This window comes from Alexandromys fortis, unplaced genomic scaffold (genome assembly GCF_014885135.2).
Source record: "Alexandromys fortis isolate MF-2015 unplaced genomic scaffold, M_Fortis_MF-2015_v1.1 scaffold_78, whole genome shotgun sequence".
NCBI lineage: Eukaryota > Metazoa > Chordata > Mammalia > Rodentia > Cricetidae > Alexandromys > Alexandromys fortis.
The window spans coordinates 5,084,578-5,099,773 of NW_026067977.1; the positions used below are offsets into that span (position 1 = coordinate 5,084,578).

Below are 15,196 nucleotides of genomic sequence, written 5' to 3' on the forward strand. Positions count from 1 at the left end.
CAAGCCTGAATATACACCCATATTTAAGTCATAGGCTTTAGAAAATAAACAACATTTTTCTTTCTTTCCTCTTTCCTTTTTTTTTTTTTTTTAAGGTTTGCAGGTCCAACCCATAGAAACTTACTCTACTAGCTATCCTGAAACCACAGAGAACTCAACAGCTTCTACACAAACATCGAAGACCCCTGGAAAAGGTTTCACAAGGAGCAAAGTAAGACCAGAGATTTAGAAAACAACCCAGAGTTTCCCTTACTACATACAGGTTTCCCCTCCATAGCATTAAGACAGCAAATTATATTAAGCACCTTTTTTTAAAATTTATTTATTATGTATACACATGCTAGAAGAGGGCACGAGATCTTATTATATAGATGGTTGTGAGCCACCATGTGGTTGCTGGGAATTGAACTCAGGACTTCTGGAAGAGCAGTCAGTGCTCTTACCCTCTGAGCCATCTTTCTAGCCCTTAAGCACCTTTATTAAACTGAGTTTTGATCTCAGTCAAAATTAATATAAAGCAAATCTATGCAACAAATGAGAGTTATTACAGTTACATGTTAGAATATTAAAATAAATGTATTATCTACAGAGAAAGTTCAGGAATAGGTCCACATATGTGTAGGGATTTAGTACATTATGGTGTCTCAAATTAAGGGATAAAGATGGATAATTTCATAATTGTTAGTGGTTGAGAATGTAGCTCAGTTAGTAGACTGCTTGCCTAAGGCATGCCTGAAACTTGGAATTTGACCCAGGGTTGTGCATAACTGTAATACTCAAATCCCAATATTTGGGAGGTGGAGACAGGAGGACCAGAAGTTAAAGGCTGGGATACATGACACCACATCTCAGAAAAATTTTTGGTCTAAATAAGTAATAATGTAGAAAAATAGGATCTACAATTCATATCAATACCATGATAAAGTCTAGATAGCTAAAAGATTTAAATGTTAAAATGTATAATATACATAAACCTACTAAACAGGACTGGAGAGATACTCAGAGATTAAGAGCACTGACTGCTCTTCCAGAGGACCTGAGTTCAATTCCCAACACCCACATGGAGGATCTTAACTGTCTCTAACTCCAGTTCCAGAGGATCTGATGCCAGGCATATACACGGTGAATAGACATACATGTAGGCAAACATCTGTACACATAAAATAATAAATCAATCTAATTTTTTTAAAAAAATAAAAATGAGATGAAAAATAGCCTCCCCAAAGGACTCAATAATAACTATTTTAAAACTCCTAAGTTACAAGAGTACTTTTTGATAAGATAATTTTGTAACTCTGGAGTATGACTGGCCTTTGTAACTGTAACACTCCAGAGGCATTAAGGAAAAAGATACACAATTTCCACTAGATGAAACAAAAAGTGTCTGCAATAGTGAAGGAAAGTTAACCAAATTGGAGAGAAAAATGCCTGTAACTGGCACTGTAGGCAGGGCTATTTGTCTAATATATGATGAATTGCTAGAAATCCATAAGTATAAAGTAAAAATGGGCAAAAAGCACGTGACTGAAAAGCAAAGCAACTCCCAGAGGCTGTTGTCCGCTCTGGAATACTCCCAGTAAAGGGAGAGAAGGCCTGTCATTGTGAGCCTAGCATTGTTTCTAGATATTACCATGATACATATGGTAAAATAGCAAGATAGAACCAAGTGGTAATTATGTACTGAATTAAGATGTAAGATGGGAAAAATAATTGCATTTTCATGGCTATTATTCAGGAAAGTAGTTCTGTTAAGTCTGTATTTTTAGTTGACTGAAGCATTTTGAACTTTATAAGAAAATATTAACTTTCCCCTTTTCTTCACTTTTATAGAGTTTAAAGATTTTCAGAAATATGAAAAAAAGTAAGTTCATTTGTACTTATTTTTTCAAATGTATCCAAAACTTCTGAAATTACACAATTTTTGGTATAATCACCCTATGAAAGAAGTTAAAATCATTCCCAAACAGAACTGTGGGTCGAAGCAATCACCCAGGCCTTGACTTCACTGGGCTCCAGCAGGCTAATGTTGGGAAGGGGTTTCTGTTTACAGACAGAATGATAATTACTACAATGTTTGGAATTTTCTACCCATACCAAGATGCTTAGATACAAATGTTATTTAAAACTCCTAGCAGTCTAACCTGAGATTCATTTTCTTTGAACACAGTAACAGCAAAGCATATTGTGAAACAAATGTGTTGGTTTAATGAAACAAGCAAAGCATTGACGCAGTTCCATTTTTACATGGATTACCAGCAGTAAAAGTCTGTTGCTTACTATTTCGCTGTATTGTAATGAAAATAAAAACCCACGAGCTCTTTAAACACTTTGAATTCTCTTAGACATCTTATTTACAATTACGAGGTCTATAAAACATGATGATATGACTCTTAGAAATTTGATCCACACGGTTAGTCAGGAAGGGCTAAATCGTTGATATTATTCTGATACAATAGGGAGGGACAAAGAACACCAAGGAAACTTGGAAAGCAAACCTCACGTAGATAGTTGAGTGCTACTTTACCCTTCTAGGCTTGTCCTTTATTTTTTTCATCCATAAAGTTTATAACCCCAATAGTCTGCCATCATTACCATCATACTTGACCTCTGAGATCATCTTTTAAACACTACAGCTAATGTCTAGTTGGGAAATATGCCTTTCCCCCTAGAATTAGTCAAGAATGACTTTAACATTTCAAAAGGAAATTACGGTAACGGGGGAAGTGATGTGGACAAAGATGAACGAGGGACTGACTTGTACAGTCAACCGGAGTTTATTTGATCAGCTTCTTTAGGAAACACTTTTCTTTCTCTAGATATAACAATATTTTGGGGAGATCAAAGCAACAGTAACTTCAGGTAGATTTATGTTGGCAGATCTTTGGGATGTGGTGGAAGACTGAGCCTTCTTTTTTTTATGTAAAAACTCTCAGGGCATCCTCTAAATATAGGCTAGCCTGTATTTTTGTTTTTCAGCTACTTTGAATCTATATTCTTTGGCTGCTAAGAACAGTATCAAGTCCTCAAATTGACCCTGGAGTTTAGACCTGCATGATGTTAGACTTGTAACACATCCAAATACTCAGTACTGAAGAATTCCCTATGTTCTTTCCCAATCTGGATCTCTCATTGGTCTGACGTTAAGTTTTTAATGAAAATAGCATTTTTATCTGTTACTTTAAGCTAGCATTTCTGGCTGCTTTTTTCTTTATGTCTATGAATATTTTTTGAATGCCTGCTATAGGCCAGATATTGTGGAAGGCACCTGGTGTATGGTGGTCAACAATATAATACTGGCTGACTCTTAGGATTTTGTGCAATTAAGTCTAGTGAGGGATTCAAAAGTTAAGCAAGTGAGCTCGCAAGCACATATAATAACATGATGGATGCCACTAAAGGAAACAAGAGTAATGATGAGAGAATGAAAAAAGTAAGGTCATTTTACTACTCTGTTCTTTGGGGGCAGGGGTCTGACACCCAGCTCCCAAGTCAATCATATGGAGTTTTATTCTTTCTCAGTCTTATTATTGCTCAGCCTTAGCTTGGCTTGTTCCTTGCCAGCTTTTCTTAAATTATCCTGTCTATCTTTTGCCTCGGGGCTTTCATCTTTCTATACACCTTTCTTTACTTCTTACTCTCTGGCTTTCTGTGTAACGGGGTAACTGGCCCCTGAAGTCCTCCTCCTCCTCCTCCTCCTCCTCCTCCTCCTCCTCCTCTTCCTCCTCCTCCTCCTCCTCCTTCTCCTCCTTCTCCTCTTTTTCTTCTTCCTCCCCTTTCTCTTTTCCTCCTTCTATTTATTCTCTCTGCCTTCCAGTTCTACCTATTCTCTCTCCTGCCTATTCAGCCCTTTATTAGACCAATCAAATGTTTTAGATAGGCAAAGTAACACAGCTTCATAGGGTTAAACAAATGTAACATAAAGGAATACATCTTTGCATCATTAAACAAAGGTAACACATCAGCATAAACAAATGTAACACATCTTAACAGAATATTCTACAACAGTAAGGTGAGGCTGGAAAGACAGGAGAAAAGTAGTTACATTCTTGCTGGTCTTGCTAAGTAGAGTTAAAGTGCAATGAAACACCATAAAAGAGTTTAGAGGGAGATGCTATGCAATCTGTTTTTATCCTGATTGCTGTATGGAGAGTGGATTAGAGGTGACAAAAATGGAACTTGCCAACCATGATGCCCAGTGATGCCCGCTTTGAGCAGAAAAAATTTCAAGTAAATATTGTTACTCTGTGTATGTGCGCACGTGCTGGTGAGAATGGACACATACATGCATGCATCATGGGGTGGGGGCACATGCCTCAACTTGTTCAGAGGACAACTTTGAAGAGTTGGTATTTCCCTTCTACCTTTACATGAGTTCCAGGGAACAAGTTCAGGTCCTCAGACTTACAAGGCAAACTCCTTCACCAGATGAGACCTAGTGAGACACTGTAATTGCTCAGAAATACTACAGTTGCAACTCATAGAATGTCTAGTTAAGGCTAACTGGAGCATAAGCGAAACTAACCGTCTTGTAACTAAGAATTCAAGTTATTCATGAAGTAGTTAGCCTCTCATTCCATATTGCTTTGTGTCATTCTTGTATATGTATTTGTGTTTGCCTGTGTAAGCACATCTACGCACTTGTGTGGTCTGAGATTGATGTCAGGCATCGTCCTCAGCCATGTATCTACCTTACTTTTGAGGTAGGATCTTTCCCTGAATTTAGAGTTTACCAATTAACTATATTAGCTGATCAGCAAGCCCCAAGGATCCTACTGTCTTTATTTCCCACATGTTGGGATTATAGGCACATGACTGCCATGTCTTGCTTTTTGCCTGGGTGTTGGAGATCTGAACACAATGCCTCATGTCAGCTCATCAAGCACTTAACCAAATGAGCCGTCCCTCTACCCCAGCTTTGTTTCATTTATAAGCTTATTCATAGGCAGATTTTTTTTTTTTTACCATGTGGTTTCAGGCTTCTGATGGAAAAAAATAGTTTCTTCCTGGTTGCTTAAGCAACAGCCTGATGACTAGTGAAAATTGGTCTGATGTTGGACTGGTTCATTTGCCTCTGCCCAAATCAACTCTTACCAGTATATTTAACATCCCTATTAGGCAGGATAATGTATCTTATGTTTAGCCACATAGTTATATATGGTCACTGATTACTCAGTAATGAGATAAGACCTAACCATTTTGTGTGACCATGCCAATGTGCCAACAATAGAAGTCAGCCCAACTTATTAGTCATTTCATTCTTCTGTAAGTAGAAGTAGGTCCACCTGATGAGTGGAAACTGAAAATTGAGGAGGAAGTAAAGGGGAAAATTAAGCTGTTTTATCTGGAGAATACACATTGAGAAGGCGGCATAAAATAACTTGAGACAAGCCACAGGTAAAATAACCGTTCCCTCTAATATACATTTAGTGAATCTTTACTGCCTTTGTTAAAAATAAATAAATAAAAAGAGAGAAAAGAGAAAAGAAAGAGTAATTTTCGGGCTGGAGAGACGGTTCAGTGGTTAAGAACAATGCCCGATCTTCCAAAGGTCCTGAGTTCAATTCCCAGCAACCACATGGTGGCTCACAACCATCTGTAATGAGGTCTGGTGCCCTCTTCTGGCCTGCAGGCATACACACAGACAAAACATTGTATACGTAATAAATAAATAAATAAATACTTTTTTTTTTTTTTTAAAGAGTAATCTTCTTTGGGACAAAACTATTCTCTCAGTTCACATGTAGAGATTATTACCGTTCTTTCTCACCCATCTTCACCCACTGTGCTCCTGGCTAGCCTCAGTTCCCAGCCCAGGTCTTGACACACAGTACTAAGTAAGTATGCACTTAATTAGAAACAACTGAAATCTACTGTGTGTTCTAGTGATTACTACTCAAGTATCCTCCACAAAGGAAGTGTTCTAGATGTTTCTAGAAGCCTAATATTACATATTTATGTGTAAACACATACATGCAGTTCTCCATTGCATTTTGAAATGTTAAGAATAAGCAAAAGAGAGTATGTAGTAATTTCTCCTTACTTATAAGTTGTTTTGGAGAAAGTTTCCAAAAACCTGAGAAATCTTTATTTCTGTAAGACAGGCACATATAAAATGTAGATCCAGTTTTACAGAATTCCTTTTAAAACTTGGTAGAAACTGGTACATATTTACATTAAGGTGTTAGGAACACACACACCTTTTTAGGCCTGCGCATATTAAATACAACAGCAAACCAAGCAACCTAACTATGACTTTGGGAGGCTATGGCCTGAGCTTAGAATCATCTATGCGAAAAAATTTTCTGGAAAGAAAGAAATTTAGAAGTAGAGGACAATGTAAGAGAAACCTCAGCTTGCCACAGATGACCTAGTGTGAGATGGGGAAAGCATACTATGAACTGATCAGAGGACAAAGATAAACTCCAAAGCCGAATGTGAATTTTCTTTTGGGCCACGAATTCTATTAGTTCTTAATAAATACCCAGAGTCAGAATTAGAATTCCCGCTATAGGCCACCAACCAGATCCCAAATCATGACACAGAGACTTGTCATTAGTTATGAATGCTTGGTCTTATCTTAGCTCTTGTTTTTAATCCATTTCTCTTTATCTATGTTTTGCCTCAGGGCTTTTAACCTTTCTTTCATTCTATATATCTTGCTTTCCTGTTTCCTCCTTGTCTGGCTAGCTGCTGCCTGGATTCGGGCCCCAGTTGTCTCCCTCTCTTTCTACCCCATTCTCTCATTCCTTCTCTCTCATTCCTCGGGCCTAGATTTCTTATCTTGCTTATTCTCTCTGCCCACCAGTCTTGCCTGTCCCTCTATTGCCTAACTATTAGCCATTCAGCTTTTTATTAGACCAATCATGCGCCTTAGACTGGCAAGGTGCAACAGCAACACATCTCTCCATAATTAGCAAATGCAGTGTAATCAAATGCAGTGTAATCAAATGCAACCCCTTTACATAGAGTAATATCCCACACCACCATTCCTTTCACACATTTTCTTACATTTTGTGTCTTCTTATATAATCTGTTTGCAAATAAAGTAAATCTTGCTTGGCATGGTTATTCTGGCCTGTAATCTCTGTAGTTGGGACACTGAGGCAGGAGTACCACCACAAGTTCAAGGCCAGCCTGGGTTACATAATGAGTTCAGGCATACAGGCTGAGAGCTTCCCCCTCCGTATCTTAATTATAATATAAAAATATAATTTCAACCATTTAGAACATGTTTAATATGATACTGATATATTTATTTTGGAGTATTGCTTGGGAGGAAATGTTTAATTTCAATAATCATGCAAGCAAATAAATGGTAATCTAAATCTGTTGTCATTCATTACCCAACATAATTTTCTTCTGATTACAGGTGTTTGTAATTCTTCTACACCAAGCAAGCCAGCAGAATGTGTTCAGCCAAAAAATTCCAGCTCCTTTCTGAAATTTGGTATGTGTATTATTTTATAGCATAGTTTAAAATGTATATAAATTGGTGTTGGAGAGATGGCTCAGTGAATTAAGAGTACTGGATACTCTTTCAGAGGACCCAGGTTCAGTTAATTCTAAGGTGGTTCACAACTGTCTTTAACTCCAGTTCCAGAGGAGCTGGTGATGCCCTCTGTTGGTCTCTGAAGGCACTGCAAACATGGTGCACAGACATACATGAAAGCAAACCACCAATACATGCAAAATAAATTAATTCTAAAGATTGTAGGAAGATCAGAAAATGTAATACTGCTAGGTAGATATACAATTGCCCCAATATAATTTTATTTCAGAGGAAGAAGCAGAAAATGAGGGAGCAATCTCTGTCATTATAGTCCTTGTCTAATTTGAGAAAATACTTACTAGAAACTCTATGACTCTATAGTTATGCTCTAGAGTTAAAACTATAAAATTTGGGCTGCATTTCTTTAACTCAATATTTCAATTGTTACAATTTAAAAGTGAAGGTTTGTATAAAATTAGTTAAAAATATTCATATGGAACATTGTATGAACTATGAAAAAAATGCAACTCTGTCTTGATCACAAAAGTTTTCTGCTTTCTCCTTTTCCCCGAATCCCTTGAGTGATGTATAGACCATCTGACTTTCCATTGCTGTGGCGCTGGTATAAAACCCTACCTGCATCCGTGCTGCTTCTTCTCAAACATGCCTAGATTTCAACAGTCTGTGTGCTGGAAAGCAACACTTATATCTCATTTTCCCTTTAATAATGGCAATATAAACTGTAAGATCATGTTATTAAAATATTTCCGTTGCTCTGATGATGCACACCTGTAATTGCAGCAAATGGTAAGTTGAGGCAGAAGGATCATGACTTCAGGGCCAGCCTGGGCTTGCATTTCTATCTCAGTTTTTCCCCTAAGTTGAAATAAAAAAAAAAAAAGCATGTGGTTCATGTTAACTTTTCCTGAATTGACCCATATAGAGAAAACAGCAGGGTAAATCTGTTCTAAAGTGTTAAGAATTGGATAGCAAATCAGGTCAAATATAGGCGTTTGAAATTTTAGTTGTTCTAAGTAGTCACATTTCATGTTCTCACCCCTCTTTACTGTATACTGGGCTATAGTTAAGGTGCTTGTGCTAAGAGGAGATGGTTCTGATGTGTGAACTATTTAGCCTGAATATTTTTCCTTCTCTTTTATCTTCAGTGGAGTAACATGTATATGAAATCGGCTCTATACACCTCTTCCAACATTTAAAATCACTAGTTAATAAACATCTTCTTTCAGGTTTCTTTCAACTCTGGCATACAGTGTGTGTGTGTGTGTGTGTGTGTGTGTGTGTGTGTGTGTCTTGCTACGTATTTCAGGTTGACCTTGAACTTGCGATCCTCCTATCTTAACCTCCTATGTGTTTGGATTACAGGCAGTTGCCACCATATCTAGCCTACTCTAGTTTTGTTTTTAGACTTAAATTTAGTCACATATGTAAAAAGTTACTAGGAAAGGTGATGACATTAAATATTCTGAATATGTTAATGTTTCACTTTCTGCTCTCACTTTAAGTTTCAAACCCTTCTATTTTTCAATTTAAGGCACCAAAGCTGCTAAGTGTCAGATGCTTTGAAAATCTACCACAATGAAAGGAAAAGACAAATAAATGTCACCAGTCTGAATTTCTTTCTGAAAACACCTACTAATAGCCTTATTTTATGTGAAACTTTTTCTTATTCTTTTTTTGGAGGCAAGGGAAGTGCATTTCAGGAAGTAATTAAAACTTATTTAACAACTATTTCTTTCAGGATTGTTTTATATTTTCCAAGTTTTGGAGACATATTTTAGTAGACTCAGAAATTTCTGTGGCTGCATAGATATAGAACTTGATTTGATAACAGCACACAAATAAGTGCTGAATTTTATAAAAGTGAAATTTGTCATCCATGGTGGGTGACTAAAACAGATAAACAGTGCTATGCATCCAGTTATTGAAGGCTACTACAATCATGGTTCTTCATACAATTATTACCATTAGTTAACTGTAAATGTCTAAATTTAAATAGTAGTATTTGGGTTGGAGGTGTGGCCCAGTGGCAGAGTAATTGCCTTCGCATATGACAAGGCCATTAGTTTGATCTCTAGTATAGCAAAAAGAATATTCTATTTAATTTAAATTTTAATTACTCTAGTGCCTTTCCAGTCTATTATTAAATTGATCAAAGAGGGTGTTTAACTTTTTCAGTGATGTATTCTAAAATCCAAGTATTCATTTCCACATTTCCACATAAAAGTACTTATTTTCATTCAATTTTTTTTTTTGTCTCCAGGTTTTGGAAATCGTTTTTCAAAACCCAAAGGACCAAGGAACCCACCATCAACTTGGAATATTTAATACACCACTGAATTTATAAGAATATTGGCTGCATATGTTCCTACAAATAAAACTACTAGAATACTGCTATAATAATATTATTATTAATAATATCAATAATGAAGATATAGTGTGTTAATAGCTTTCAAAAGGGAAGCTATATGTAAAAAACTTCCAACAACCTTGTGTTTTCATATTTTTGACATCTAATTGGGAACTGTCAATAAAGTTTATCATGTTTCAAGCTGGATTTATTTTTCGCTTTTGGAAGTTATTTTATTTTATAATTTATTTTTATTTCATATGCATTTGTGTTTTGCCTGCATGTATATCTGTGTGAAGACGTCAGATCTCCTGAAACTAGAGTTACAGGTAGTTATGAGCTGCCTGCCATGTGGGTTCTTGGAGTTGAACCTGGATCCTCCGAAGAGCAGCCAATGGTCTTAACTGCTGAAAATCTCTCCAGTTCCTCTGTTCTACTTTCTCCGGATGTGTAAATTTTTGTTTTGAGATGATATCTTTTTATGTTAATTTGACTCTTTAAGGTAATCTTCCTGTCATAGCCTCTGGAGGGCTAAGATGATTAAAGGCATACATCAAGCCCTGCACAAGCATTCATTTTAATATAGGCCTGTAAGAATTTGATAGTAAAGTTCTCTTTATAAAATATCTTTATGTGTACAAGTTACAAGTGTTTTTGCCTGCATGTATGGATATATACCACCTATATGTAGTGCACACCGAGGCCAGGAGAGGGAGGTAGATCCCCTTGAACTGGAATTACAGGTGGTACTTGCTTAGTGGGTTCTGAGAACTGAACCAGGGTCCTTTGCAGAGTTGTAAGTGCTCATAACCGACTGAGCCATCTCTCCAACCCTTCTACATTGCCTTAATAGCAAACTTCTTCTTTTTTAATAGACAAGGTCTTGCTATGCAGCCCCAGGCTGGCTTCAAACTAATGGTTCTCCTACTTCAACCTGAAGAATGCTGACATTACAGGTGTGCTCCATCATGACTGCCTACAGGTTTTATTAAAAAAAAAAAAAACAAAAGAAAACAAAACAAAAGAAAAACAAAACAAAACACCCTTGCCTTGTGTTTGCAGCACAAAATTACTGCTGTGGCAATGACTGTTCCCAGGGTATTATTTTTGTCTAAATGGAGTATACCTCCCCCACCTTCCCAAATGTGGAAAAGAAATATTAAAGAAAATGATGTACAAATAATGGCAGTGATCATTTTTATATTGCTGTAAAGGTGTACAACTATATTCCACATTAAGTTTTTTCCAATTCTACAAAAATAATCAATAGCGGTTACTTTTTGCTAGCACTTTAAACTTTAAAATTACTTTGAATTCTTTTTTGATAGTGTTTTCTTCATAGAAAAGGCCCCATATAAACCTGTACAGTTTATGTTCATAATTATTTAAAGGTACTGGTAGTTTGAAAATGTATTTCTGTAGGACTATGGATTCTCCCAAGTAAATTTAAAATCTACATTTACACAGTAAATAAGTTAATGGATATTGTTTTAAAAGATTCCCTTTACTTTCCTATTTAATTGGATATTTTTACTTAAGAAAATACAACCTAGCAATAGTGTTATTTTTGCCTTAATATTTTTCGTTAGGAAACTGAATGCTAGGACTAACTGAAAGGTATTGTTTGCTCATTGTAGTACAACGCATACCCAGTAGGTGTTTAAGAACGCTATTTTAAGCTATAACTGTTATTGCAGAAGTTCACTCTGCCTAAGTTACTTCTCTGGGAACTAGTGTTAAACCAAAGTGCTTCTTACATGCTTAGTATATCATGGTAGCCAATTATTAAATCAAATTTCTGAGGAAACACTATTTCCTGACGAACAGGGACGATTGTTTTAAGTGTTGTCAGCTTGACAAAGCTTTTCCACATTTGCAAATTTGTACTTATGGCTTGAAAAAAATTAAACGATTTCTATCGAGAACTTTTCGTTAAGTATAGTTGTATATTCAACATAAATGCTGGATTCTTCCTTTCCAAGCACATAGGAAAATCTGACTCTGGCAAGGTGGGGGCTGCGCTCAGGGCACTCATAGCACCTGCCTTAAGCTTGCAGCTGTAACCACAGCAATGCCACTGAAAACGCTCCTATTTTTTCCCCCTGAATAGCAAACCCGCTACACTTTACAACAAGATCGTCATTTTACACGTTCCGAAATTCTTTTTCTCGTCGTTTGTCAAGGGTAAAAGCTGGAGATTCTTTTACCTCACAAAGGCTAGAAGAGAAATACGAAATTGAAACGTCACTATGGAGACCACCTACTCCGGGCAAGAAGAAGAAGGAACACTGCAAGAGGACCGCCTGAACACACCGCCAGACCCTGAAAGCTATTAACATTGTTTGGGCCGTTAGGGCGGTTGGCGGTAACTCGCCTGCCGGCGGCAGTTGCGTCGCACCCCGAAGCGTGCCTGGGCGCACGCTCCTTCTCTGCTCCTCCACTCAGAGAGCCGGGCACACGGCGGGCGGTGGAACTACAACTCCCGCCAGGCCTTGCGCGTCCAGGGCGCTTTACAATAGAAGCTCGGTTGGCGAGGTCTGCGGAGAGGTGCCGGAACTGTCGTTTCCGGCATGTTCAGCTCTACGAGAAGGACGGAGCGGTGGAGGGCGGAGGAGAGACTCCAATGCCCAGCGGGCCCTGCGCGGGCGACGCTTGCGCGAATCGGGGACGGGGGGGCGGTCGGGACATTTAAATGTGTGTTTGTGGGTGAAATGGCTGCGCAGGTCGGAGCGGTTCGCGTAGTACGGGCGGTGGCGGCGCAGGAGGAGCTGGACAAAGAAGGGAAGGAGAAACCCCATGTTGGGGTCTCCCCGCGGGGAGTGAAGCGGCAACGCCGGGCGAGCAGCGGGGGTTCTCAGGAGAAGCGGGGGCGGCCGAGCCAGGACCCCCCTCTCACTCCCCCTCATCGGCGGCGTCGCAGCCGCCAACATCCCGGGCCGCTGCCTCCAACGAATGCCGCCCCAACCGTCCCGGGCCCTGTTGAACCTCTGCTCCTGCCGCCTCCGCCGCCACCGTCGCTGGCGCCCGCCGGGCCCGCTGTCGCTGCCCCGCTGCCGGCCCCGGGCACCTCGGCCCTCTTCACCTTCTCGCCCCTGACGGTGAGCGCGGCCGGGCCCAAGCATAAGGGCCACAAGGAGCGGCACAAGCACCATCACCACCGCAGCTCCGATGGTGACCCTGGCGCCTGCGTTCCGGGCGATCTCAAGCACAAGGACAAGCAGGAAAACGGCGAGAGGAGCGGAGGGGTGCCTCTGATCAAGGCCCCCAAGAGAGGTGAGAGCAGGCGAAGCGCCTGGGCTCGGGCTCTAGATCTTGGTGCCCGTATCCCGCCCCTTTAGGACTGAACGACGCCGCTCTACTCCCCTGAGCCCACTGGAGTGGACTCCGGATTGCAGACGGTTGCCACAGTTTGACCTACTTGAGGCTTCTCTGTGAGGCCAAGCTGTCAGTTTCCATCCCCGTTTGCAGTCCCCCGGATCCTTTGCAACGTTTATTTTCAAATTCGGCAGGGTTTCCGCGCCGCGCGGTGCTTGGCATCGGATTAGTAGGTGGGGTACTAAAACCAGCCTTACTGAAGTAAACGCTTGTCACTGATAGTCCCTTCTTGTTTTCGTTCTTTGAAATCTTTAGTTTTTCTCATGCCCGGCACCAAAATATTCACAGGTTTGATTCTGGGCTCTGAGTTTGAATTCTCAAAGAGGTTACACAACTCTTAGCTTCAGCGAGGTTAAAAAAAAATCACTTATGGTATTTCTTTTTCAGCTGGACTAGGTAAAAATAGCTAAAAAAATTAATATTAGCCTTTTTAGTTCTTAGTATGGCATAGGATTGGTCCGAGGCAGGTTTCTATCTCCCTCTGAATCTTAGGAAGTAGACCCACCATTTCTCTGCAGAGAAGGAAGCGTGCAGTAGGATGTAGATGCAGATTCTAGTTCTGTTTCATTCTGCCCGAGCACTGTTTGAGAATCTCTGCAATTTCAGCAGTCCTTAAAGGTATTTCACACAGAAGACACAGGACTAAGTGTGGTTTTGAGAGAAAATAGGTTAGCCAAAATTTGTGTCTACTAGTGCCAGATGCTTGTAGCATCTGTTTATATTCTTCGTGGAAGAAATGAAGTGTACTTTTGGTCATGTCGGATTTATACTTTGTATATGATATTTATAACTTGTAATATTCGTAATCTTAGTAATACTAGCACCCTAATATGTGTTTGAGTACTGGGACCCCTTCAGTTACTACATGTTAGTGAACTAGTCTTTAAACCTGAAGTTTTGAGTATCTTGCATTTTTTTCCCATATATTTGGTCTTAGTGCTAACCGGTTTGTGTGTGTGTGTGTGTGTGTGTATGTGTGTGTGTGTGTATGTGTGTGTGTGTGTATGTGTGTGCGTTTAGGTGTAAATAATAAGTTTTCATTGGACAGAACTGCATCTTTTTCCTTCGGTGGTGTCCAGATATTCTCAGGAAGTAGAGCTGTGGCAGGCTGACCCGTGTGCCAGTTTCCAATCTACAACTATTTTGCATATTAGAGTAGCTTATTTTTTTGCCCTCATCCCCCCCCCCCCCATGGCGTGTGTCCAGACACAGCTACAGGGAATTTTGAATAATCATTTCTTTTAAATTTGTGTTGCAGGAGAGAACACCAGGGCCCAAAATAAAGAAGAGACTTCACCTACATGGTCTCATTACTAAAGATGAAATTTAAATTAAAAAAAAAATCATAGAATCCAGGCTCCTAAATGTTAGTTCAAGCTTCATTTCTGGTCTGGCCAGCTTTGCTTTTCCTTGCTTCCTTTTCTCTACCTCTTTGCTTACCTTTTCCTTGTGCTTTGAGATTCTCGTTCTGGTGGCAGTCAGGCTGACTAGAAAGTATCAGTCTCTCTTTATGGGGGAAGGTGATGCTGACATGTGTAGTAATTCACAGTGTGCCTCTCTGAAGACTGTACAGGCCCTGTGTTCTTTTACAATCAGACAAAACAAGTCTCTTAATACTGCTGGGTAGACTTTCCTCAGATGATGTAACTGTTCTATATCTGTGATGTCCAATATGGTAGCCATATGTGGCACTTCAGCAGATTTGTGATGTAGCTGTGTGACTGAAAAACTGAAATTTTATTCTAATTTATAACTTGTGTACATGGCTACTATGTTGGACTGCACAGCTTTTTGCCAATTCATGAAGAAAAGAAATGGGTTAAAATCAGGCCATTTGAATATTATTCATTTTGGTTTAGATATAATTGAATTGCATACCCAAACTCTATATATTCTGGAGGAAGTAGGACCCTCTGGTCAGATGTACTGGAGGAAACCTGCACTGTAGTGGTCTCGATATCTGA

General features: G+C 39.3%; 2 protein-coding genes across 4 annotated transcripts in view; both read left to right on the top strand.

Moving 5' to 3' along the window:
* The window catches only part of Ptpn22 (protein tyrosine phosphatase non-receptor type 22), a 51,103-nt gene extending 40,869 nt beyond the window's left edge, over nt 1–10,234 (top strand). For both annotated transcript variants that reach the window (XM_050157491.1, XM_050157492.1), the window contains exons 16-19: nt 96–211; nt 1,831–1,861; nt 7,370–7,447; nt 9,771–10,234. In XM_050157491.1, coding sequence (XP_050013448.1) covers nt 96–211; nt 1,831–1,861; nt 7,370–7,447; nt 9,771–9,835 — 290 coding nt within the window. In that variant the 3' untranslated portion in view covers nt 9,836–10,234. The remainder of the gene's footprint in view (nt 1–95; nt 212–1,830; nt 1,862–7,369; nt 7,448–9,770) is intronic.
* Nucleotides 10,235–12,421: 2,187 nt separating this feature from the next.
* Nucleotides 12,422–15,196, top strand: part of Rsbn1 (round spermatid basic protein 1) — a 50,261-nt gene continuing 47,486 nt past the window's right edge. For both annotated transcript variants that reach the window (XM_050157484.1, XM_050157485.1), the window contains exon 1: nt 12,422–13,130. In XM_050157484.1, coding sequence (XP_050013441.1) covers nt 12,428–13,130 — 703 coding nt within the window. In that variant the 5' untranslated portion in view covers nt 12,422–12,427. The remainder of the gene's footprint in view (nt 13,131–15,196) is intronic.